Below are 24,746 nucleotides of genomic sequence, written 5' to 3'. Positions count from 1 at the left end.
AGTTTGCAGAGTGTTGCATGCTCAGACTTCTCACACCACAGAAGTGGTCTTTCGCTGTTGAACAATATCTTTCTTAAAGGTCCCCTATTTAAGCTTTTTGTGGCAATTCTTGCTTTAAGCTTTCATAAGAGATAAGGGCACTTCCCATGAAGTGGATGACAGCTCCAAATCAGAGGCCTACATAATAGTCTCCCATTTCTTCTGAGCTAACCAGTCTTGAAGACGTTTCTCCGTTTTGTTGGGTACTCCACGTGATATATACAGAAATATGCCAATCACACTGTAGGACTCTTAAGCAAAAGTCACCTAGAAAGTAAATCTTTATATGGTGTCTGGTACCCACAGCTGCATATGCTGTGCTGGTTTGTATGAGGCTTGTCATGGAAAAGATAAAATGTTTACCTGGGGAAAAGTCAGCTCCCACAGTGTACAGAGAAAGTCTATTATGGTCCAGGCAGCCACAGGTGAATTAGAAACTTGGGTGTTTGGTGGAACTGGGAGGGGAGGATGCATATGTCCATCCTGGAGACTGTTGGTGGTTGAAGCTGGGTACATACTGCCAAGTAGCCTTAAAGGAGAAGCACCAATGTAAATTAGCATGGGGGGTGGGGACAGTTCAACAAGCCACTAACAGGTGGTAGCCTTCAGTGTGAGTGCACAGAAATGGGGCTCTGCACATCTGTGGTGATGTGGCTTTCTCATCCCTTTGACCAGATGTAGGGATTGGGGCCATCACAAATATCCTCATAGTTGAAATGCTTCCAAATGACACAAGCAACCATAAAAGCTGCTCTAAGTGGCTCTCACTCTAATGGTTGTGGGGATCAATTATACTAAGGGAATGAATGGGTCCAAGCTCTGTAAGGTGATGCTTGATAGTCACCAGGCAGGGAGAGAAAAAAAAGAACCTAAAGAAATTCTTCAACAGCAAAAGAACAAAAGCATAATTAATAACCAAGAGATATTTCTCATCTGAACACATTTTTTAAAAAAAAATTGCAAGTTGGAGCTTTGGTGTAGAGACCGGACTAAGCAACTGTGAACTTTCTCACCAAGGTACAGTATTACCATGTCTCATAGAAGCAATACAGATGTTTGCTGCACTGCCCGTTTTACAAAGGAATAGCCACGCATCCTTACATTAGGGAGGACCCAGCATGCTCCAAGACATCTGCAGGGCCGTGGGAGATGGGTGAACATTCACCAGTGGCCAACAACCACGTCAAAAGTGCCAGTGCTAGTGATTCATAAGAGCAATGATTAATCTCTCCAGCATTACTAGTACCAGATGTACCTGACCAAACTTCTAATATGAAGACTAAAAATTACCTGGCATCAGAAGACCCCGAATGGTCACAAAGTAAGCTCACTGTGACATAATAACTCGTTAAACAGATACACCTCAACGCTTGAGAAAATTGATGCAGTTCATTTGGCATAAAAGCAGACATATTTAAAAAAATTCTCCTTCCTAAAAAAAAATAGATACTTACGTATCTACACTTTTTGCTATAGCCGCCATGATAAAAAGAACAGCTTCTGTTACCTCCCATGGTGGATTCCCCTCTTTTAAAGTGGCATAAAGCTGGAGAAAAGAAACAAAGGAAAAAGTACTAACTCTAAGTAAATTTACTAACATCTATTTGAAATATTGTTAAGCAAAATAACAGATTAAATTACTTGTACAACAAAATGTGTTCCTCTAAATTTTAATCTTTCAGCTGATAAAGTCAGTATTTCTCCTAGAAAGGGATGGGATATGCCCTTCCTCAATACAAAAGGAAGGAACATAAACATTTAAATTACATCGATTCACCACAATCTCAAAAAACTTGTCTATTAACTCTTCAAGAGTTTTACACTTCATCTTTACCATATAAACAGTGAAGTTAAATTCCCTTATGGGCAGTCAGCAACAAGAAACTCAACATAATATCTCTGAAAAAAGGGAGGCAGAAACAACACAAATGCTGGTAAACCAATCACCAAAAAATTACCTTTTGATGAAGTTTGGTTTACTGTCCGTTAAGCAGCAGGCCTGAAAAGGCACCTTAGAAGTAGGGGACACAAGTGAACAGCTGCTAATAATCTTTGGAATAGTCATCAAAACAGAAAATGGATCACAGATCACCAAGGGTAATAATGTATATATTTCTTCATGATTTCTCATCTTCCGCATTAGCCTTTATTATTCTTGCTCTGCTGAATAACTTGCATCAGCATGCTCTGTCAAAACAGAGAAGAAGCAGAGAAGCCTCTCCCCATCACAAAAGCATCATAAGGAAAACATTTTATTTATTTTATTTATTTATTTTACATTTGTTGACCGGGTTGGTCCAACTGGATACATATCCATTTTCAGTGGAGACCCGGGGAGAAAAGCTACAAAGAACAGAGGTACATAAACCAATATAGTGACAAAACTTAGAGTAATAAGTCAGCTAACATTTATATGCAAAATAAAACAGATCATTCATAACAAAGAAGTTAACCTTAAGTCACATTAAAAGTATAAAAGCAGAGCGAGAAAAGTTATACTTGTCATCTAGCAGAAGTGTTCACTGCATTCCAGCAACAATCAATTGAACAAACATTTATTATACACAGTCATTCATAACAAAGGGTTGGGGGATTCTCCACTACTGATTTTACCTAGAACATGACTGCACATATTAGTGTGACACAGTGTTTCTACCCATGCAGTGTGTGTATGTATGTGTGCGCGTGCATGTAAATAAATAAATATATATATATATATATATATATATAAAATACATATTATATATATATATATATATATATATATATATATATATATGCAAGAAATGCATCTATTTTAGTAAAATGGAATCCATGTTCTCTCGCGCCTCAGTCAGTACCCGACAAAGAGGAGATTGCCAGCACAAACACACCACCCACATCACATAGTCAAGAACAGCACACACCCACACATACAAAGATCCTCAATAAAAACTTATCTGAACAGCAGAGACCTCCAAAACACACTCACAGACATTGCACATACAATACCAAACGCATCACAGACAGCAGACAACACACCAGTGTCTCACAAACACAGCCCATAAGACATAATAAACTCATACAGCCAATAAGACACAACATTAAACCAAACATACTAGTCACTGGCGACTCAAATGTGAGACACACTGATGTCCCCCTCACCAGGCTCGACAAGGAAAAGATCACGGTCAGTTGTCTGTCAGGTGCCAGAATCTGCCACATCAAGCACGCACTTAGGTCTCTTCACAACATTTAGAAGTATGACTGTCTTGCTCATGTTGATGTGAATGACTTGAGACATACATCTCTGGACTATATGAAGAGACACATGATTGAGCTGTCAGAGTACGTGTCCCAGGAAAGTATGACCCTAGCCCTAAGCAGCATCCTACCTTCAACCAAGACTGATACCACAATACCAACAAAAAATAATTTACTTCAACAATTGGCTTAGTTTCTGGTGTCATTCCAAGAGGATCCAGCATCTGTCTGCCTGGGATTACATGGCTGACAGGCCTCAATGCTTTGCCAGAGACGGCCTCTACTTGTCACCCCTGGGATTCAGGATTCTGGCCAAGGCTCTTGTCTCTCCCATTGTGCCTTTTTTAGGCAATGCCCCACAGACAAATCTTCCAACATAAAAGATCTGTCAAAAAACAAATTGAAGGTCAAGCTGCTTAACGCTAGAAGCCTTAACCTGAAAATGCACTCACTGGAGGCTCTCCTAGCACTGGAAGATGCTGACATCTGTGCAGTCACATAAACTTGGTTGAAAGCTGCAGAGAGCACCCCTGCCTTACCAGGCTATACCTCATTCTACACATTCTGACCCCAAAATGAGGTCGGGAAGACTAAGGGTGATGGAGTTTCTATTTTCAATAAAGACATGCACACCTCCAGACTGGTTTGCCAGCATGATGCACTAGAACTTCTCTAGATGCAACTGACAACTGGCAAGACACCCATCCAAGTTAGAGCCAGCTATAGACCACCCACACCCACTCCTCCTACCTGGACTTACCTGAGTCCATCAAGGTACCCCCTAACACCCTGATCCTTGGTGACTTCAACTACCGCACCATAAACTGAGTGAACTATTCCTGCTCTAATGCACTCATCAGATTCCTTGACTTCATCAATTCTAACACACTAGACCGGCTTCTCTCACCCCCAAGAGGAGATAGCATTCTCTACTTGGTTCTCATAAACATGGGGGACCACTGCACCCCCCTCAGAGTAAGTTCTTCCCTGGTGAGATCAGACCATCGGTCTGTCTCATTTGAAGTGTCTATCCTCCCCCAGCTGTAACCAGGCAAAAAAAAATTCTCAAAAACTGACTACAGCCTTCTAAGGGAAGGTATCAGTAGCTTCACATCACTGCTCCCCTTCAGAGGATGCAGACAAATATGCTGAACAGTATGCCAGTGCAGTATACAAGCACTTGTACAACTGCATGGACTCAGCCATACCCAACAGAACTAAAACCTGTTCCTCAAGGAAACACAAACATTCTCTACCAACAGGCTCTACAAGAAAAGGAAGAAACTGTTATCCAAGGGTAAAAAGGCACAAATTCCTAACTGGAAAAACTCCCTCCTTAGCCTCAACAAGCAAATTAGATCACGAGTAAAACCCTCCAAAGGCAATTATGAATCAAAACTAGCCTCTGAAACAAAAACTAACCACAAAGTCTTTTTAAGTTACGTCAGAAACTTCCATGGCAAATCCCAGGTTTGTTCCGAATTAGTTCTTAATGGTACCACTTACACTGATCCTGTTGACTTAGCCAACCTGCTAGCAGACAGGTTCAGGGCAAACCTCACCCCCCCCTGCCCCCCCAAGCCCATTTGACATCCCTGATAGTTGCTCCACACATCACGTCTCTGTAGATCAAGTGTTAAAGGCCCTATCCAAGGCAAAGAACACAGCTTCCATGGGACCGGATAGTATTCTAGGCTGTATTCAGCAACAACTCCAAGAAGAACTAGCCTCGCTATTGAGCGCCCTATTCAACCATAGCCTAAGTACAGGCTTCATTTCAGCAGAGTGGAGAACTGCCATTGTCATCTCTTTGCACAAAGGTGGTGCCACTACTGACCCTGGAAACTATCGTCCTCTTAGCTTGACAAGTCTGATCTGTAAGGCCATTTAGCGTATTATTATGGACTTCATACAAGAGCATAAGCCATCTCCAAGCACTTGACCCCACTCAGTTCGGATTCGTCAAGGGCGGGATCTTGCTTGTTGAACCTAGCTGACTTTTTTTGAGACGGTTACCAAGGCACTGGATGAGGGAAAGTCAGTACATATGGCTTACCTTGACTTGGTCAAAGCCTTTGACACATCCCCCACTCGGGCAGCATCAAAAAGCTAACAGAACTTGGCATAAATCCCAGTCTCATCAGGTGGGTGGCCAACTGGCTCACTGACAGGACCCACAAGGTCAAAATAGGTGTCACTCTCTCTGACAGCAGACCTGTCACTAGTGGTGTCCCCCAGGGATGTGTCCTGGGACCACTATTGTTTGGCATCTACTTCTCAGAGGTCCAGGCAAAGACAAAAGGCCTGTGGCTTGCTAAGTTTGAGGATGACTGTAAGTTGGGTGCTGTCACTGACTCTCCAAATGATGTTAATATAGTTCAAGAGGCTCTCACAGGAACAAATGACTGATGCCAAAGTCATGGCCTAAAGTTGAATGCAAAAAAATGCAAAAACACGGGCCCTACTTATTACCACATTAGTGGCAACCTCTTAAGCACACAACCTGTGGTGACAGACCTGGGTACACAAGTTGACAACAATCTCACATTTGACCATCATGTAGTGACAGTGGTCAGAAAAGCCTTTTACTTGGTTCATCTCATAAGTAAATGGATTGCATCCAGAAAAAATGAGGTTATTACCTCTCTGTACTCCTCCCTCGTTAGGCCAACAATTGAGTACAATGCCCCATTGGTATGTACCTCTCCAAACACCTGCGCCAACTGGAAAGGACACAGAAATACCTCACAAAGAGAATCCATGACCTCCAACACCTGTCCTATGTGAACAGGCTCAAATCACTATCACTAACTCCGTATCATACAGACTGCTCAGAGGTGATCCGTGTCTCGCCTACAAGGCAATCTCAGAGCTTGCTCCACTAGAGATGCTCCATAACCGTAAGTCTAACTCCTCACATAGCACCTGATCGAAAGGCTTAAATCCAATATGACATTAACAAAACCTGCTGGAGAGACAGGTTTGTCTCCCAAAAGCTACCCTGTCTCTGGAATAAACAAAGTACGTAGCTGACCCTCTTCAAGCGCAACCTTGATGAGTGGATGGGCAACCACAAATTTCTCCCAGGTGTTCCTTTTGTGTCCCTCATTGACAGGGGTGACAGGTGCTGATTGTGGGTTCTCTTTTGGGGATAATTTCTTGGCTAGGCTTGTAAGGGCCCCACAGCCATTAGTCTAGTAATCTCCTATGATCCTTCACAAACACACCTATATGGGTAAAATACAACATATCTGCCACTTAATCTAATCAAGTTGTTGAACAAAGTTATCTAATATTGTTTTAATATATTTTGCCATCATAACTTTCATAATACGGAAAGTTTAGGACTTTTTGATCACTGGTATGAGTTGTCTTAAAAAATTTCAAGTAATACTGCAGTTTGCTGGATTATGCAAACTGGTGATGCACCTCAAGTTTTTCTTCTCTTTCTTCAAATGTACTGTGATTATGGAGTTGTCACATATAAGTTAGTGTATGACAGGTGCATGGGGGGCTTGTCATCCTACAATTTTTTTGTTTGTTTTAAAGTGAGTTTAGAGAAGTTGTGTTTTCAATGAAATGATTCTCATCTGCAGTTAAGACAGATATACACACATACAACATCTATTTTTATATTTCTGTATGTGCATGTGAATACAAACTGGCAGATGCGGATATATCAAGCCATATGATGAACACAGCCTGACTTCTACATAAAACAGACGTACTCATTTTATGAAGTTTTCAAAACGACAAAAAGCATTCAACAGCACAGCTTTTCATATTTATCAGTACATTACACTCACAGAGTTGTCAGCCAATGAGCATCATTACTGTAAAGCAAATTTAACACTAAGCATGTGATAACACAATGGATAAAAATGGAACCAATTTAAACTGTGAAAGCTGTACCTGTGAATGGCCACAAATGCCTGCAATGATGAAAGGATGCATTTTTCAGCAACTGTTTTTACCCCTCCCCAGGTGCATTAACAAAAGAGGCAGTTTACATAGAAGTAAAGTTGCAAGAAGCAACTGTTTTAAAATGGCTACTTTCACAATTAGGATCCTCACAATGCCAATAGGAAATAGGCTAAGAAATCTCAACCAAGACAACTATGTTTACACACTGGTAGCACCTCTACCACTAAACACCTTTCAACAAGTTATTTCTAAACTAATAACTGTTTCTATTTTTGTTCTTTGTATATAAAATGATGTATCTCCAAAAGAAAATGACATGCTGTCGAGAATCTTATAAGGAATGTTACTGGCAAGACAAGTGCCAGTGGTGTGGAGGGATAAAAAGCCCCGACTATAATCCAGGCAACCAGATTTCATCTAGAAGCTGAGGCACTCAACAGTGCAAGCAAGGAAGATGGGTCAAGCGCATAATGAGGAAAGAACAGTGGTGCCTGTCCAGTTTACGCCCACTGCTCTAACGATGGGGGCTCCAATGAAGAGGGGAGGGCAGACATGACGTGACGAGATGGAGCTGGGAAGAACTGGACACAGCCACCTACTTCAGAAATTGGTACCTCTACTGGCTCATGTGGGGAAGGAGCTAACTTGTGCAGACAAGGGGGAATAGGTAGGTGGCTCTTGCTATGATGTGCGTGCTCATACTATCACCAAGGGCAGGAACAGGCAATAAAAAAATAGCTTTCACTGCAAAGATATCAGTGAGAGGAAAAAAAGTATTTTCATAGCTGCCTGGAGCCCCCCACTCACACCCGCACCCACCAAGAAAGTTCACTTGAGAGGAAGCTTGAACATTAGCAGCAAAAAGGGGTGGGGGGGGAGACAGAAGAATGTTACTAGCAAGGTTATCTACAAAGCATCCTTAGTTAACATCCCTACACTTAATGGCAAAGCAGCAGCTACATTTTGATTTAAAAAAAAAAGGAAAAAACATTTTGTGCCACAAAAAATAAAAATACTACTTTGAGTCAGAAATATACATCCATCCAAAGTAAGAATATCACTTTTAGACAGGAATATATATTCTTGGCCATTTCCAATGGTACAACAGGGCACTTTTCAGAATAAGCAAAACGCAGAAATAACACCAAAGACCACGCAAACAGACTGGTGCAAGATCTGCATTCGTACTGCAAGTAAGACAGTGTAAAGATCATACATTCATATGCCTGCTTATGTACTCTCATTCCCACAAGCTGATTATACAGAACATATTTTGGCCTTTGGTACCCTGGATAGACTTTACGAGATAACCATAAGTACTGGAATACTGAAACAGTGATTTGAGGAAGGAAATAGAACACTTATGTAAGTAAATAAGTAGATGTTCGAATGGTCACTGTTGTAGTAGTCTAAGCTATGTAGGTTATAATGCTGTCACATAACAGCTAGGGTGCTTCCAAAGCTTCAGGGTATCTTCCATGAGATCAAAACATTAGGCAGCTCAAGATGAGCTGCTAAAATACAAGTTTGACTGCCAAGCCCTTCACAGCTTTCAAGTCAAGAGATTGAGGGAGGTTGAGACCTCAGAGTATATAGCTAGGAATAAAAATATATACATATGTACACATACGGGCATAAACAAAAAAAAACAAAAGGGGATGAAGGGAGGAACAGCTACTGCAAGAGTGATCACCTGAACATCCACGGTTATGGTTCAGTTTACTTAAACGGCTGTAGTTTGTTCATCATGATGATCACTGCTGCTTTACACTGCCTTAGCTATATGGGTAAATTACCCTATAAGTTTACAACATTTGGGAACTGGAAGGAGAAGGGTCCATGAGCCCCTGAAGAATGGTCCTATTAAAGCCTGATTTAGACCTTGAGAAGGAATCAGTCTTGTAGCGCTTTGTAAAAGTATGTACAAATGACCAAGTTGCTGCTTCTAGAGTTCACCCGTTTCCAAAAAGGGACACAGGCGAAGCCAAGGCCTGGTAGAGTGAGCCTTCACCCTAAGTGGAATAGTTCTGTTGGGGTGAGAACAACAAAAGGAATAGTCTGAGACAACCATCTGGAAACAGTCTATTTTGATACAGGTTACCAGGTCCTTAGTTTCCGCAAGATATGAACAAGTGTTCTGAAAGATTTTGTTCCGTCAAAATAGCCCTAAGAGCTATCTGTGGACATTCAAGGTATGGTAAATTCTTTCTCCCTCTTTTAAGGTTCAGGAAATAAAACAGGGGGAACAGTATGGCTTAAAGTAAACTTGGACACCACTTTAGGCATGAAAGGATTGGTTTTCAAAAAACCCCTGTCTCTGTGGAAAGTGAGATATGGTTAACTCTCCAAAAGAGCTTGCAACTCAGGTACTCTACTTGCATAGATCAGAGCAATCAGTAAAACCTCTTCCCATAAGCTACTTCAAATGGAGCAAGTATTAGCATCTCTAACACAAAATTAAGATCCCAAGGGGAAGCTACCACTTTTCCTGGAAGTCTCTTGTTATATCATTTACTTACTGACATCTGATTACCGGGAAAGTCTGAATGGGTAGAAACCCATTTTCAGTGGAGGCCCAGGGAGAAAAACTCCAAATAATCACAAAAAATGTAATAACTTTACAACCTTCAAAAGTAAAACAAAAACATCTGCAGTTTAAATAATTATAATAAATTAGACATCAACACAATGCATGTGACAATCATTTAATATTTAGAGAAATGAAAGGTAAGTTAGTTAACACAAATAGGAATTGCAAAAAAAAAGTGAGGGAAAAATAGGCTTATGGTATATTTAGAGAGAACGTCAGGGAAGAGAATTAGACAGCAGCAAGGAAGTAGGTGATAAAGGCAGAATAACGACATATAACAAAAGAAAAGGTACTTGTTCACTTTTAAGGATATAGTTTATCCTGGTTTTGAGAAAGAGCAGAGCCAGATTTTAGCTAAAGTGGTTTTGAAAGATCGGAGGGAGGGTACAGGCCTTTTGGCTCTGGAAAGCATCCTAGTTTAGGAGGTTCTTCTTATGCAATTTTGCATATGCATATCAAATGTAAGATCATCCACTATCACCCTTAATACTTTGCTATGAGAAGTGACTTCAACTGTTGCATTATCAAGAAACAGGACTTCAAATGTGGTTTTGTTTTTTCATGACAGAGGAATGGGGGGGGGGGGGGGAAGAGTTTGGACTTTTTTGGGTTGAGCATAAGCTGTGAATTACTTAGCCATGTTTCAGTGGCTAAAGCTTCCCGAGTAATTTTCTGGAGGTATACCATGCTGTCAGATGTGCAAATGAGTGTGGAATCATCTGTGTATTGTATTAGGGTGGCCTGTTGTGTGGAAATACAGAGAGTGTTGGTGAAAATGCTAAAGAGGGAAGGGACCAAGGAAAGAGCCTTGATGTACACCGGTAGTGACTAGGAGGTAAGGGGAGAGCGTACAGTATCATTTTACTGACTGATACCTATTGGACAGGTAGCTTTTGAACCACAGAAGGGTGGACAGAGAGAACTTGCGAGAACATTTGACGTAGAAGTCTGCTGTGATAAACTGCGTCTATAGACAAGTCTAGAAAACAAGGAAGAAACTAGCTTGCAATTATATCTACCTTTATCAACAGTATCTATATATAGCTTAGAAGAGCAGTGCTAGTACTGTGGGAAGGAAGGAAGCCATGTTGGGTAGGGGACAGCAGTTTTTCCTGCAGGAGATTGTATTTATAAATAGTTGCTAGCCTTTTTTCAAGTATTTTGGTGAGGAGCCAAAATCGCTATAGGTCTGAAGTTATTAATGTCTGCTGAATTTCCTACTTTGTTCAGAGGGATAACGTGCAACTCTTTACAGAAAAAGGGAATGTGGGATTCCTGGACTGACCTATTTATAAAGATTGAAACAGACTAGATAATGCTACTGGTTGCTATTTCCAGGTACTTGCTAGGAAGATCATCAGTTGAAGAAGGGCAAGGTTTAAGTTAAAGAGCAATTTTATATAGGATGTGGGCACAGGTTTGAAGGTGAAAGCAGATGTGGTGATATGTGGCTGTTGGGCATGGTTAGAATTAGATGTTGATGAAACCTTACTTAAAGATGGTATGATATCTACAAAACAGAAGTTAAAATGTACTGGGATTTCAAGTCGTAAGTTATCGGGAGAAGGACTTGGATTGAATTTTTGGCCGGGATGTAAGATCTCTTTAATGGATATCCAAAATTTTTTTAGGGTTGCATTTAGTATTATTCTGAAAGTTATTACAGTACATTTTTTTGTCTTCATTTATTTGCTTTTTAGTATTATTACGAAGCATTCTGAAGTTTTCAAGACATTGAGGTGTTTTATATTCTTGTCACTTGCCTTGCTTTTGCCCTATCCTGCATCATCAGCATTCTACTCTTTAAAGACAGCCAAATTGCATGGTTTATTTTTAGTCTCTTCCTTCTCGGAGATATGAGGCTATTTAGCATATTGAATTCAATTACAGCATTGTCTAAGGGGAGGATATTTTAGGAAATTCCATTTAATTGATGATAGTGTAGTAATGAACATTTCTGGGTTAAACTTGGAAGGTTATGCGTTGTTTTATAAATATGCTGTTTAACTGATGTGTGAGATGTCTCTAGTCATACAGATTAGGGAGATTATCATGGAGAGAGTCTGACACTGTACCTCTGGTGGAGTATTTGCCAGGGTCTGATACTAGGATCCAGTCTAACAGAGAATTTGATGTCTTGCTATAATGTGTGGGACTATTAGTTGTGTGAAACCATACAAGTTCATGATAGATGAAGGGGAGTTAGAAAATCACCACTGATTCTAAGGACAACCACAAAGCATTCTGTAGCTATGCCAGGAATCTCAGTGGCAACACCCAGATCTGCTCTGAGTTACAGCACAATGGCACGAAAATTAATGAAACAACTGATATTGCCAACATCCTGGCAGATAGGTTCAGTGCTAACTTTACCCCCCCCCCCCACACACCCCCTAAAGGGCCATTATCTATACAGGAGGAATGCAGAGTCCCTGTAATCACAACTACGCAGGTAAAAGCTGCACTCTCTAAAGCCAAAAAGACAGCATCCATGGGACCGGACAACATACCAGGCTGCGTTTTACATGAACTTCAGAACGAACTGGCTCCCCACCTAAGCACCATGTTCAATCACAGCCTCACATCAGGCTTTGTGCCCACTGAATGGCGCACAGCAACAGTTATCCCACTCCACAAAGGGGGAGCCACCACTGATCCCGGGAACTATCGCCCTATTAGCCTGACGAGCCTGATCTGAAAGGCCAAGGAAAATATCATCATGGAACTCAAAAGACATTGGCAACCTCCATACTCTGGACCCCACCCAGTTCGGGTTTGTGAAAGGCAGATCATGCCTCCTGAACCTGATCGACTTCTTTGAGGCAGTCATCAAAGGTGTAGACGAGAGTAAGGTGGTTCACAGAGACCATCTTGACTTCGCCAAGGCTTTCGACACCATCCCCCATTCTGGAATTATAGATAAACTCACTAAACTAGGTATAAACCCTTGCATCACAAGATGGGTTGCCAACTGGCTCACTGACAGAACCCACACTGTAAAAGTTGCAGACTCCAAATCTGACTTCAAACCAGTGACAAGTGGAGAACCACAGTGTTCAGTCCTGGGACCTCTCCTGTTTGGTATCCTACTTCTCTGAAATACAGGCTAACGAAGTTTGCAGATGACTGCAAACTAGAAGCCATAGTAGAGTCTCCAAATGATGTGGACAGCCTACAGAAAGGCCTCACTGAGACAGATGCCTGGTGTCAGAGCCATGGCCTCAAGCTCAATGCCAAAAAGTGCACTGTCATCCCCTTTGGTAAAAACTCTGCACCCATGAACTACCACATAGGCAGAAGTCTACTTAACGCTGAACGTGTGATAAGAGACCTTGGGACCCAGGTGGACAGTAGTCTCTCCTTTGATAATCACACTGCCACAGTAGTCAGGAAATCCTTCTATGTGGCACACCTCATCGCAAAAGGGTTCTCATCCAGGAAAAAAGGGGTCATTGCTCCCCTCTACTCGACACTCATTAGACCCACTATAGAGTACAACGCCCCTTTTGGAATGTACCTCAGAAGACATTTGTAGCAGCTGGAAAGGCCATAGAAGTACCTTACAAAGAGGATTACTGGCCTGAAATAGATGCCCTGCACTGACAGTCTCAAAAAAAACTCCAGCTTTACTCCATAGCATATCGCCTACTCCGAGGTGATCTCTGCCTAACATATAAAGCTATGTCAAACCCAGAGCTGTTGGACATGCTGCACCTAAAAAAATCCTAATCCCTCTGAGCTACATGCTCTAGGGACCTAAACCTTGTCAATACAATAAACAGGACATGCTGGAGGGATAGATTCCTGTCCCAGAGACTTCCCATACTCTGGAACAAGCTACCTATCTATGTCAAGCAAAGTTCCTCATTAGCACTCTTCAAGAAAAATCTTGATGAGTGAATGGGAAATATGAAATGCACCCCGGGGATCACTTCTGTGGCTCTGCTCGACAGGAGCACAGGAAAATACCTTTCTTGGGTGGAGTAAACTAGGGAACCTTGTTGGCTAGGTTTACTTAGGCCCTTGGGCCAATAGCGTAGTACCTACCTATGTCCAACCAATTAACATTCACATCACCTAGCAATATTTTTCTTACAAAAATATTATGGATATCCAATGTAGGACATCTTGGAGTACAGCTTTATTGTTGCCAGGACGGATATAAAGGACAGTAATACATATTTGTTTATAACTATTTATTTTGAGGAAAGCAGTAAGAAGCGCTGCTGAACTGAATTTTGGAGTGATATTAAAGCAATACCACCACCTTTTCTCTCTTTACAGTCATTATGGATAATATTATAGCCAGGAGGTATAACGTCAGAGTAGTTTATGCTGGGTTTAAGCCAGGTTTTTACTTACAGTGAGAACATTAGGCTTATGTTGGGTAATCCAGGCAGTTTTATTTCTTATACTTCTAAGATTTATTGCAGCAAAAATTAGATCACCGGGGTTGGGGGTTGGCTGTTGAGTTACAGAAGTGGGGCCTGGATTAGGGTGTATATCTCCTCCTAGAAGTACTTAAGTATACTGGGGAATTACACATACTTGTTTTCTGGGGAGGATTCTTGCATTTAATTTTGGTTTGGTTTTGGCTGAAGTGCAATTAATCAGCCTATATTTGGAATAAAGGTGTGGGGCAATTTTAAAGAGGTTTGGTACAATGTGTGGAGAGTGTAAAAAGGAAGTATAGATAGATGGTTAGGACAGCGTTTCGGAGAAGTTGAGAAAGACTACTGAGTCATAGTAGGATGAGAGATGGCACAGTAGGAGAATAGAGGACAAGCTAAAGAGTAGCATAATTAAATACAGGAATCTGTATTTTACAGATGTCAGGTAGTGGAGAAGTAGCAATGAAGAAGGAAACAAGAAGCTGCAGGACAGTACAAGTTTCAGTGATGATGGAGTCTAAAAGCTGGAAGAGAATAGCTAAGGAGAGAAGTATTTTCTATAAAAGAAAAGAGCAATAGTTGTCCTGGCATTTTCTCTGGAATGTACGGAATACAGGGATATTAAAGGCTTGTGTTTAATGATGTAGTCAAAATAATAAGTAGTGAGGGTTTAACTTGGGAAAAACAAAAGATACAATCTGGAATAGATAGGTACTATAAGGGAGGGATGTGATTATAAATGGATATAATGCAAAGCAGTATGGGAGGGAGAAAGAGTTGGGAATGGGTCTAAAACAGATAGGAAAGTAGGAAACAACAGAAGGGTTTGTAAGGAAGTAGTAAGGTCATGTGTGTTACAGATAGGGAATGTCTGCAAAAGAACTTGACTAAATTGACCATGTGGGCACAGGAGAATAATCTGCAGGTAAATACATCAGAAACTAGGTGTGAGAGACTCTGAAGACATAAACTGAAAAGGAGAATACTTAATATACACACAGTGATTGAAATTGTAGATTAATTTAAGGTCCTATGTATATGGGTAGATACAGCTTTGAGTTTTTCTAATTATATCAACCAATTAGTTAATGACAGCTAAACTACAGGTTGTATAAAAAGATTTATAAAGTCTAGGAAATCAGAAATTAAGCCACTGTTAGTTACATTAGACTCAAACTTGAGTATGGAAGAACAACATGGTAACCTTATAAGAAAACAAGCGTGAGTAAATTGGAAAGAGTACAACGGAAATAAACCAAGGGCATCCATGGATTTGAACATTAAGTATCTGAACTTGTACAGTGACTCGTGTGTATATATATATATATATATATATATATATATATATATATATATCTATATATATATATATATATATATAGATACCTACTGGTAGGTCGCAGTGTGCCTCCCTGCCAGGTTAGCCTGCAGCCAATACTCCCCTACCCACCCCTTTGGTGTCCTGTGAACAACCCTCCCCTCCCTATCTATTTCTATACTTCACTATCTCACTGTCAGCTTCCTCCTTCTTACTGATACTAAGTCTGTGTTTCATTCTAGATAACTGCCTTTCAGCTGCCTCCCTCTTACTGATACTACGACTGTGTTGCTTTTTCCCTAACTGCCCACCAACTAGCACTCCACAATCTTCCTACTGTCTCTTATACTCCTGCCACTCTCCTCCTAGTCTCACCTACCTTGCTCCATTGCACCTCTTCTGCAACCCTCTCCCTTACTATCTCTCATTTGACTGCCTATCCACATTTTGTCTTCCACTTAGCTAACACCCATCTCAATCTTTAACATAACCTACTATCCTATCCAACTGTAATCCCTCCAAATCCATACCCATAACTGTACTTCTCAGACTACCTTTCCACCTACTACACAACTCAGTATACTTACCTTCTGCTCTCTCTCTTTTCTGATTGTTTTTTCACCACTCTTTCTCCTTCTCTGGGCTAAAACCTACCATTAAGGATAATGAAATTACCCCTCCCGGGTATAATATCTTTAGACTGGACCGTAAAACCAAAAAGGGAGGTGGCGTAGCAATTCTGTACAAAGCACAACTACAAATTAGTATTATAAATCTTAACCTTACTCAGGACAATAATGCAGAAGTAATCAGCTCAAAACTTCAAATCAACCCTAATAAAGCTATTAACATAATTTGTGTATATCTCCCCCCAGGAAATAACACGAACACTCTAGAATGCATCCTGAGCTTGCTGTCAAACAACCTCCCCCAAGAAACAGTAGTTCTAGGTGACTAACATTGATTGGAATTCTTTTAATAGTATAAACCCTACATCCCACATAAACCTATATGGCTTATCTCAACTCATTAACTGCCCAACCAGAACTGATAAATCCAACAACCATGAATCTATTCTAGACTGGATTCTGATTAATACTCCCCAACAAACCTACCAGTCCGGTACCCTTCCAGATGATCTAAGCGACCATTCTTTAACCTATGTCATTAGACACAAAATCAACCTAACCTTACCTGCCACACTTAGAACACTAAGAACAAAAAAGACTTTTAACTCAGAACATTTTCTAGCTGATCTAAAATATTGTAATTGGTCCTCATTGAAATATCTTCCCCTTAATGAAGCAGTAGATTACTTTAACTCTACATTCTTATCAATTCTAGACCAACATGCCCCAACTCGTACCATCAGAACCAAATCAAAAGTAGCACCCTGGCTAACTAATAATACTAGGCATAAAATCATTATTAGAAATAAATCATGGTCAAAATGGCGCACCACTAAAAATCAAACTGATCGTCAAAAATTTAGAGAGCTTAGAAACAGCACTAAAAGAGCTATCCTGACAGACAAAAAAAAACTATTACCTTCAGCTGCAGAACTTCACTAATAAGAAACCTAAAAAATTCTGGGCCAGTATTAATAATCTTCTGTCTCCAGGTCACTCCATTACACCTAATCCCCAGGACTCTAACCCAGAAAACCCTAAACAAACAGCAAATGACTTCAACTCATTCTTCACAAACACTATCCAAACACTAGCTAGTCATCTATCTCCTGATACCTCAAATCTTCCTCCATCCACATTAAATCCACCTCCTACACTCCAATTACAACCAGTCTCTACCTCCTTTATCACATCATTGCTCCTAAAGTTAAAACCCACCACTCCCTCTGCAGACAAACTGCCTGCAGAATTCTTACAGATAGGTGCCAAAGCCTTAGCCTACCCTATTTCCATCCTGATCAATAGATCTATAAAGGAAGGAATCTTCCCCTCTATCTGGAAAATATCTCATATCATCCCACTACATAAAGGAGGAAACTCTAATGATTTCTCTAACTTTCGTCCAATAGCTCTCCTCTCACCAATCGCAAAAATCATGGAAAAATGTATTCACAAACAAGTACTAAATCACCTTCTCAACAACAACTTACTTTCTGTCAGCATGGTTTCAGACCCTCACACAGTACCACTACTGCTTTACTCTCCTTCACCAACTCCATTAACACTAACCGTAACAATAACTATCTATCTTCCTCTGTCTTCATCGACCTATCCAAAGCTTTTGATATGGTGAATCATAAACTTTACTACATATCCTACAATCACTAGCTCTTGATCATCTTGCCTTGTCCTGGTTTGCATCTTACCTAGAAAATCGTCAGCAGGCAGTACTTTGGAAAAACTCACTTTCTAATCTTCTACCTATCTCCTTAGGTGTACCTCAAGGCTCTATCCTAGGCCCTTTACTATTTTCTATCTTTATTAATGACCTTCAATCTGCTATCCCATATACTACCTGTATACAATATGCGGACGACTCAACTATAATCTGCTCTGCTAACTCTCATACAGAACTCCAGTCACTTACTCAAAAAGCTTTCAGTGCTGTAGAACAATGGTTCTCTTACCGCTGTCTACTCCTCAACCCCAAGAAAACAAAACTATTACTTTTTTCACCTACTCGTAAATCTACTCCACCTTACTTTACTCTTACATCCACTGACGGAACACTCATCTCTCCTGACTTGACCACAAAACTATTAGGGATAACTATTGATAATAACCTCAACTTTGACTCTCACATTAACAACACCATAAAATTAGTTAATAAAAAAATAGGATCCCTTTACAGAATCAAACCTTTCCTAACACCCACAGCAAGGTCTACCATTGCTAGATCTCACCTAATCTCCACTCTTCTCTATGCTTCCACAATTTACACTAATCTTTCCAAAAACAACATGAAGAAACTAGAAACATCCTATCATAACATAGCTCGATTCGCTATTGGATCTCCTTTTAGAACTCATCACTGCTTGAACCTAAAAGAACTAGGCTGGATTGAACTTCCTAACCAACTTGTACTTCAACAGATCTTAATTGCTTATAAGATTCTATATCAGCCAACCAACACACCAACACTTACTAGCCTTATTTCTCCATACAACAACCTGCAACAACTACGTTCCTCAAATAAACTTCTGATTAATATTACCAAACCTAACAATAATGCAGGTGTCAGTTTATTCTCCAACTCTGTTGGAAAAACATGGAATAAACTACCCTCTGATATCACTTCTTTAACCTCTTTCCAACTTTTCAAATATCAACTAAAGATTTATCTCAATAAACACTGGCTTTGCTCCTGCACTAATCCAGACTAATGCCAACTCTTCTCTCTTCCATTACCCTTGTTAACAAAAAAAAAAAAAAAAAATATTTTTGATATTATCTGGTTAACTTGCTATGATGTCATGTGAACTTTTATGCCAATGTATTTTTTATCTGATTATATTATTGTTTTTACTTGCTATCTTTCTTATGTAACCATTTATGCCTTTTTGTAAAAGTGTACAACTGATGGAGCTTTTCTCCCCGGGCCTCTACTGAAAACGGACATATATCCAGTTGGACTAGCCCGGTCAACAAATGTAAAATAAAATAAATATAAATATTTACAAGGATACCTTATTGAGGTATGTAGGGCATTTAGAGACAACTACCTCCCCAGGAAGGTTATCAAATAGTAATAGGGAATCATCATACAACCTATGTAGAAGATGCTATAGGAATGAGGACTGTACTAACTAGTTCTCAGAGAGGTTGGAATGGAATACACTACCAAATTACATTAAAGCAAGCACTAGTTTAGATATTTTTAAGAAGAGCCTGGACACATTACAGAAACAACTGTTTTGATATATTAGCATGTACGGGTCTACTTCATAGGATCAAAATGTCAGACCATTGAAACTCTGATCGAAGACCACAGGATCGAAGTTCTGAAATATCGAACCTATGGAAAAAAAAATAAATAAATGTGAAAACTTATTAAACATTTTTGCAGGAGGGGGCCCTGCACCCCACACACCCCCTGCTACTTAAATATACCAACTCTGAGATTGCACTACAGTAAAGAGTATGGTCAAGTTCCTGTTTCACACTACGGTGATCTCCATTCACAAGGTTTGATATTTCAAAACTTCGATCCTCTGGTCCTCGATGATCAGAGGTATGATGTTCTGAAATTTTGATCCTATGAAGTGGATCCGTACGTATATAAGTACCGAATTTAGCACAGCAAAGCCGAGCAGTCAGCCACAATCCAGTTAAAGTGACTTTTGAGACACTATGAATGTTAAAAAGTCATCTACCTTTACAGACAGACTCTGCCGTCTCAAATCAGAATCTCAACTGACACTGCAAATCCATAAAAAGGGGAACATACCATCTATCATTACAGCAATGAAAAAAAGAACAGGAAATTAATATACTGGTTAAGGCTGGACTCAGCAGCGACTTTTATCACAAAGAAAGAGTTACAGCAAAGCGTGACTGGCTTTGCAGTACACCAGATTAGAAAATATTACTAAGTATCTGCACTTCAAAAATGCTTCCCACAAAAGTGAAAGCTACCACAAAAACATATTTTCCAAGTACGGCTAAAAGTCTGCAGAAGCTGCAGGTTCAAATGAAGGCAAAGACTTTCCAACATAAAACACATCAAAGGTGGTAATAGGTCTCTCTGGGTGGACTGTGTAATAATGTGCCTTTCAGAAAAGCATTGCAGACTTTAAATATGGTTATGTAGAGCAAATAAGGCTCCCACAAAAATCTGATGCTGCAGTTAGATCCACTTTAAGAGAAGAATAACCAAGTTCAGTGTCAAAAGGCATTCAAGATGCTCGTAGATAAAATGAATGTTAGCAGAAAAAGGATCCATACCTTTGGCTATGACAGAAAAATGGATTCATTTGTGTTTGCATGTCTCACTTCAGGTTGTTGTAAAAAACAAAAAAAAAAAAAAAAAACAAACACTCAAGAAAATGATGGATTGCTGGCCACTGATTCAGGTAGTTAATATTAATTGATACCTAACTGACAGGTGAGCCAGCGTTGTTCTGGTGGGTGCAGTACAGATGGCTTTTCCATAAGGTACCTGCTCTCGTGCAGACAGCCACCGGATAGTATACGATGCCTGAATTTTAACCAGACAATACTTTTTTCTCTACCTTGTGGATGCTTTTACCATTTTTACACAGCTTTCCTTTTCATATCTACTACTGCTACAAAACAATTTTTGCCATTTTCAAACTTTTATTTGGCTTAAATTTCATCTTACAAATATTCTTTTCCTCAGTTAATTTAACTAGATTCTAGTAATGTCACTTTTTTGCACATACCCACAGCTTTTGATATGAAGTTGGTTTCTTTTAACAGCCTACATCATGTTTGATCATTTCTTATACCACAAACTATTTATCTGCTTAAGGAATAATGCAATTCACTAAATTCTCAGACTGTAATCTCTCTAGGGTCTTATACCCTCATACAAAACAAACGGTGAATAAACAGCAAAATTCTTCTAGGCTCACACTAACTCAAGAAACTTATCTTCAAGGTTTTTGCCTTACTGACACACAGGAATACAATAAATATTTACCATTTCAGGCTAGACAGTAATACATTAGCTTTCTGGACCCAAAGCCTACAATTTTCTGTTACATTTGGAAATTACTGACACCTACAGGTTGGACAGTTTTCTACTGCAAATTATGCTATAATACTGTCAAACTATGGAAAGTGGATACGTTTCTTCGTGTCTACAGATGCATTTCTTCATCTCCAGCAAATGTTTTAATTTCTGATAACATGCAATGTCTCTATGGTGAGTAATCAACCTACACATGGACTCTGCAAGTCCTTCAGAATCAAGTGTAAAACTTCCTGTAGCTAGATCTTTAGCTTGCAGAGATGATATGCAACCCATATTCTACAAACAGTAGAAATTTATCAGACAGAGACAAACAATGATTGATATTTACTACTTCTGTGATCTCATCATCAACATTGTTGAATCAAACTCCCTATACATGCAATTTATATACAGATATATAAAAAAATGTGTCTTAAAAAAATCATCAGATATTCATTTAAAAAAAATACTCAAAAGCAAGTCATAACCTAGCTCATTACAGACTGGATTGAAAACTGGCTTACACATGCATTACAGATGATCAGATATAGCTACCATGAACTACACATATTGCAACTGATGTACCATAAGCATCAACATCAAGCCCAAACCTCTAACATTTTACTCTATATGTCATTGTCAACATATGTGTTATGCCCACAGTAAGCAATCAGTAAGACTGAACAGGTTGTCAAGCTCACATACTAGGAGTTACTCACCAGGAACCTCCCTGATGAGCACTAGGACCACCACAGCCACTGGCATAAAAAATAAATTTAATAAAGACTAGCGTTTTCAAGTTAATTTAAACACTTCATCGGGTCTAAAATAATGTGTTTCACCTACAACAAAAGTAGTTTTCTCATCAGCTGTTAAAAATTTCCAGTTCTTATGTATGATCTCACAGATGGGACCTACATCATTCGTAAACCTAGTTGTAAATCAACCTGAAAGGTCTGGTATTATACAAAGCTTTGGTATCTGTATTAGATCTACAAGAGAAAGACAGTTTACAAATCATTTCTCTTCAATTTTTTATTCACATCAATTGTATTTTTACTATACCCCCTTTCTATAAAATTACTGAAAAGTAACGCCATGTCTTTACTGAACTCTGTTCTCTGACGTACATAGCCTAGAGACTCTCATAAATTGTCCTTTAACTATATTAAGGTAAATGTGCCTAGGATGCATACTATCAAAATTTAATAGATTATTTTTCCAGCAACTCTTGCAATGTAAATAAGTGTTGAAATTACCAATGTCATCTATCTCAAGATGTACATCTAAGAAGTCTACTGCCTTATTCGAACATGACATCGTAAATTCTAAAAAAATCAGTAGTACTATTCAAAAACACTATAAAAGAGGCTAACTCTTGTTGTGAGACCCAACATAAAATAAAAATGTCAACAATAAAACATTAAATGACTACTATATTCATTTGTATTCAACACGTTGTTCTTTCCATCTACTCAAAACTAAATTTGCATACGAGTTTGCACAGGGAGTCCCTATTGCAATACCCCACTGTTTCAAGTATATAAAATCCACATATAAAAACATTATTTTTAAAAATGAGGTCTAACACAAGGCATATATGGTTTATGGTCACATTCCTAAAATCACCTTTGTGGGTTAGAACATACGTAATTGCTTCAATACCATAACCATTAAGGATGGAAGTAAACAGATTCTTGATGTCTAAAGTAACCAATAACAACCCAGACAAATCATGTAAAACACTTACAGACTCATAAGTCACTTAAAAATTGTTTGGTGTCTTTTTAAAATATTGGGAAATAATGGCACAACATCCTTTAAATTTTTCTCTACAAAAACAAAACTGGCTTGAGTCAACCAACCTTCTCCAGCAACAATTGGCCATGGGAGGGGGGGGGGGGGGTGACATCTTTATGAATTTTAGGTAAGCCCTTAATCGCTGGTATTTTTGGATACACTATAAAAGAAAGTCATACAGTGACTTAACAAACATAGTCATCAACATCTATTACAATGTATCATGAACATACTTAACGATGTTATTCACTCTAGATCTATTCATTTGCAAATACGTAGTCTCTTCATTCAATATCAGAATCATTTTCATATGATAGTCACTTAAGTCCATAATGACAGCAGAGCCCCCCTTATCTGCTGGCATTATACAAATATCTTTATTACTCTCTAAAGACACCAATGCTTGTTGTTCCAACTTATTCATGTTAAAAAATGACTTCTTACGTGCACGTCATCTTCACAAGCCCTGACGAATGTATTAATATGTGGGAGAAATTGTGGTACAGATGTACTCAGTTTCTTTAATCCCATAACGTCTGGCATGGGTTTATCCCTAAACATTAACTTTAGAGCCAGGTTACGAGCAAAAAGTCTAAGGTCTAATAAAACCTCACTTACTTTGGAAGAAGATGCACGCCTGTTCAACACAGAACGCGCTTCAGAACTCAAAACATAATTCGATAAGTTATAAGTTAAGTCATTTATCTGCATGCTCTCCTTGTTTCTCACCCTCGCTCCTTGAATGTTTCTGTCTGTAGCAACCCCTGCTGGTCGATCGTGATTCTTGTCTCCTTTCGTCATAGCCGGGAGGAAGGGGAAATCCAAATCTGTTGCCATGATGACCTTCGGTCTTGCTCCACACGCTTCAAAGCTCTTATGTGACCTTACAGAGTTCTCAATATTAACATTAGAACTGTTCTTTTCTAAAACTTTAGTATAGGATACTTCAGTATGTAAGGGTTCATTAATGACGGAAGTTTCATTGGCAGACAATGTAACATACATTCGGCTAACTTCAGTGGTAATTGTTGATTCAACTTCAGTTGACAGTGTTACCAAACTTACTTTCATCATTAATATTTTTCCTTTCTCTAGACCACAAAAAAATGTGGCCCATCTGAAAGTCTCTAAAGTCTCTTAACGGTTTACGAGTTTTTATACGTTGTAGCTTTGAATCTAAAGTTGTTAAATTATTAAACATCATCAATCACATGCGTGTGTTTCTCAGTCAGTGTACTTTGCTCAATCCTACAAAACAGATCTTGTGCAGTTTTTAATAACTTCTTCTCGACAGGCTTGAAATAGTCTAACAATTCAATGTAACTGAAACTTAGTCCAAGGTTCAAAAGCTATTACATGGACTCTTCAAACACAACATATAGTCTGGCTACTTGCAACTCCTGTATATGTTTTTATGTAGGGAAAACCAGCAAAAAGTTAAAAAAGAGAGGATATTGAGGCACCTGTATGATATCAGGAAAGGGGACATTAAGAATGCACTAGCCAAACACATCTCGGAACACCAGGGACATGCGCTTTCCTTTAAAGGGCTGCAACAAATACATCCTAACTACAGAGGGGGGTAATTTGACTAGCTGTACAGAAAGAGCTGAATTGCACTGGATACTGAAATTGCAAGCTGATAGATATCCAGGATTAAATGGTTGTATTCCCTTAAAACCAGCCCTAGAAAGGCAGAAGCTATGCTGATTTTTTTATTATTTTTTTATTACTTTTGATATCATGTGATACAAATGTCTTTGACGGTTGGTTATTT

The 24,746-nt window shown here is 39.3% G+C and overlaps 1 protein-coding gene across 1 annotated transcript in view; it reads right to left on the bottom strand.

Annotated features, from left to right (window-relative positions):
* TNPO3 (transportin 3) overlaps positions 1 to 24,746 on the bottom strand; it is a 2,808,908-nt gene that overhangs the window by 1,715,873 nt on the left and 1,068,289 nt on the right. The window contains exon 9 of the mRNA XM_044088630.1: positions 1,494 to 1,585. Within this exon, the coding sequence (XP_043944565.1) occupies positions 1,494 to 1,585 (92 nt within the window). The remainder of the gene's footprint in view (positions 1 to 1,493; positions 1,586 to 24,746) is intronic.

This window comes from Protopterus annectens, chromosome 11.part0 (genome assembly GCF_019279795.1).
Source record: "Protopterus annectens isolate FY-2018-M chromosome 11.part0, PAN1.0, whole genome shotgun sequence".
In the NCBI taxonomy this organism is placed as follows: domain Eukaryota; kingdom Metazoa; phylum Chordata; order Ceratodontiformes; family Protopteridae; genus Protopterus; species Protopterus annectens.
This window is presented reverse-complemented; position numbering and strand designations above follow the sequence as displayed.